This window comes from Microtus ochrogaster, linkage group LG4 (assembly GCF_000317375.1).
Source record: "Microtus ochrogaster isolate Prairie Vole_2 linkage group LG4, MicOch1.0, whole genome shotgun sequence".
Taxonomy (NCBI): Eukaryota; Metazoa; Chordata; class Mammalia; order Rodentia; family Cricetidae; genus Microtus; species Microtus ochrogaster.
In genome coordinates, this window is record NC_022030.1 from 34650301 (window position 1) to 34653015 (window position 2715).

General features: G+C 56.5%; 1 protein-coding gene across 1 annotated transcript in view; it reads right to left on the bottom strand.

The window, feature by feature from the left end:
* Positions 1-90: 90 nt before the first annotated feature.
* Neu4 (neuraminidase 4) overlaps positions 91-2715 on the bottom strand; it is a 4523-nt gene continuing 1898 nt past the window's right edge. Inside the window, exons 3-4 of the mRNA XM_013351585.2 lie at positions 2449-2709; positions 91-1267 (exon numbers count right to left, since the gene is read on the bottom strand). Of these exons, the coding sequence (XP_013207039.1) occupies positions 288-1267; positions 2449-2709 (1241 nt within the window). The 3' untranslated portion in view covers positions 91-287. The remainder of the gene's footprint in view (positions 1268-2448; positions 2710-2715) is intronic.

Genomic DNA, 2715 nt, shown 5'->3' on the forward strand with positions numbered 1-2715 from the left:
ACCCCCACATGTGGGAACTGAGCAGGGTGAAGGCGGGAAATGTGCATGGTGATCATAGTGGTGAGCTACAGCGTCAGGCCCCAAGACTGTGACATGGAAAGACACAGACACAGCACAATCCTTTTATTTCTCACTCACACTCAGACAGCAGCCGGCTCCGCAGTGACTCGGCCCCCAGCAGCAGTGAGGAAGAGACTCTGTCCATCCCAGGGTCATGCTGACCTGCCCCTGGCTTCCTCTATACACTTTACCCTTCCTCCCCAGGAACCTGCCCGAGGGCCAGGCCCTCAAGAGGGCCAACAATGCCCCTGAGGCTTGTCCCTCAAATTGTGTCTCTCTAGGCCAGTGGGCACATTCTCCAGAACATCATCCAATGAGAACAAACAAAAAGAGATATCTTCGTAGGAGGCCCTCGACCCACTCTCAAACAAACAGGCAAAGGCCAGGGATGCCCCAGGCACAGGCCCAAGGAACGCCAGGTCAGAGTAGCCACTGGGGCCCTCATAGATCACCCAGGGCTCTGACCAGCTATGGGGATCCAAGGGGGACCGGCTCAGGTAAATTCCCATGTGGAGCCGAGCTCTACGCCCTGATGGGTGGGAATACAGCAGCCATGTGGGACTCTGAAGCGGGGAAGCAGAGAACATGGGGAGGTCTGGGGTCCAGGCTGTCTTATCTCCACCTGACCCAGGTTCTAGGCCGTGTTTCACTGGGCCCCAGGACTGTGGGGAGCCGAATGGCCCTCTGGGAACCCAACCCTCAACAGAAACCCCAACACCTTCCCCTGAAGACTCCTGTGCTCTAAGATAGAAGGATGGGGACTGTGGGGTTTTCCCAAGACCCACTGGCCACCGGTCCTCCTGAGGCCTGCTGGAGGGTGGGGCTGGGAAGCCCACAATGCTACCCTGGCAACCACGGGCAGTTTCAGCCAGTGTAGGCACCAGCTCCCCTGGTAGGAAAGAGGTGCCCTCATCAGCGCTCAGTGCCTGCACCCGGTTTCCTAGAGGGCTCCTGGCATTGCAGTAGAGGAACTCTCCATCCACCGCAGCCAATTGGCACTCTCCAGAGCGCAGGTTGGGCACAAGGCCTCCACAGTGCCAGGAGATTCCGTGGTCATCACTGTAGAAAGCCAGGGAGTGGGGACTGGTCCAGCAGATCCTGCCAAAACACTCCCGACGGTCCACGTGATAGGTGTAAGCAGGAACAAGCAGGCGACCTGAGCGCAGCTGGACTCCGTGGCCTGGACCCACAGCAAAGGTGGCCCAGTCTGCAGAGAGAAGGAGCCAAAACCTTAGGTTATAGGTCAGCTGACTGCCGACCTATCCTGGACCCCGAACGCACCCAGAATGTGTGCAATGGAGTCTGCCAAGGCTATCTTCAGAAAGCTAGGAGCCTGCTTGATCGCGTGCTTTTTAATAGTTTGTTTTAAATATGTATTTTTAATTATGCGCATTTGGAGGGCGTGCACATGAGTGTGGGTGCCCATGGAGGCCGAGGTGGCAGACACTCCGGAGCTGGAGTTACAAGCAGTTGTGAGCCACCCAATCCGGGCACAGGGAACTGAACTCCAGTTCTCTGCAAGAGCTGTAAGTCATACAAGCTCCTGGTCATCTCTCCAGCCCCTTGGCCAAGTGTTTTGCTTTTTGCCTTGGGATGCAAAGCACAGAAACCAGGCCAAACCAGTGGCCTACCTCTGAGCCACTCCCCAGCCATTGGCCAACAGACACTTGGCCAATGATCACCAACAGAGCTCAACCTCTGGAGCAATTGCTACACAGGGCAGTGGAGGAAGGAGACCTCGGATGAGGTTTTTGATGAGTCCTGTTTCCTTGTCTCCCTCTCAGAAGCTGCTATATCCCTCTGTGCAGTACTCATGGGCCATGGACCAGGTCCTATAGCCCCTAGGGCCACTGCCTATCAGCATGGGGCAGGGTGGTGGATGAGGAACCGACCAGTAGGCCAGCAACTGGGGAGTAGGGGCTGCAGAGAGAAAAAAAGACTGAGGCCCAAAAACCAAAAGACTGAAGTCCAGAGATCAGGGCTGAGTGAGAAGGAGGTGAAAGGGAACAGAAAGTGGTAAAAGAGAAGGGTTTGGGAGTTAGGACTAAGAGCCGCAACCCTCTTCTCTGCCGACCAAGACAAGGAGAGTCTCTGGTGGGCTTTAAGTTGCCAGCCCTGCCAACACCTATTGGCCTGGTGCTGAAGATGCTTGGGAAATGACAGACAGTCCTAGAGACAGCATTAGAAGGTCATTGCTCATGAGTGATATAGGGCAAGAAACTGGGGACAGGGAGTGGCAGAGTGAAGATTTGCAAGTGATTGGCGGACCTATGCAAGGGGCAAGCCCAAGCCCCCTTGAGGCCACGCCCATATTGCCCTGTCCTGTTCCTACCCACCCCGTTCCTCCACCTCATACCTCTAGCCCACCCCACACCAGGTGCCACCTACCCTGCAATGCTGCACCAATGGCCTCCTCAGTAAGGTCTCGCACACTACCCCAGGTCAGGCCTGCGTCACAGCTGGTCACACAGCAGAGTCGAGCAGCGTTCTTGCCAGTGGCAATCTGCACGGCCTCTGGCGTGTGGCCCAGCACGGCAATGAAGAAGAGAAAGATGGTCCCGGAGTGTTCGTCCAGTACCGGGCAAGGGTTCATGGACCTGTGCTCCTCCAGCACCGCAGTCTCCAGCACAGTCAGGGTGCCCCACTGAGGGAAAA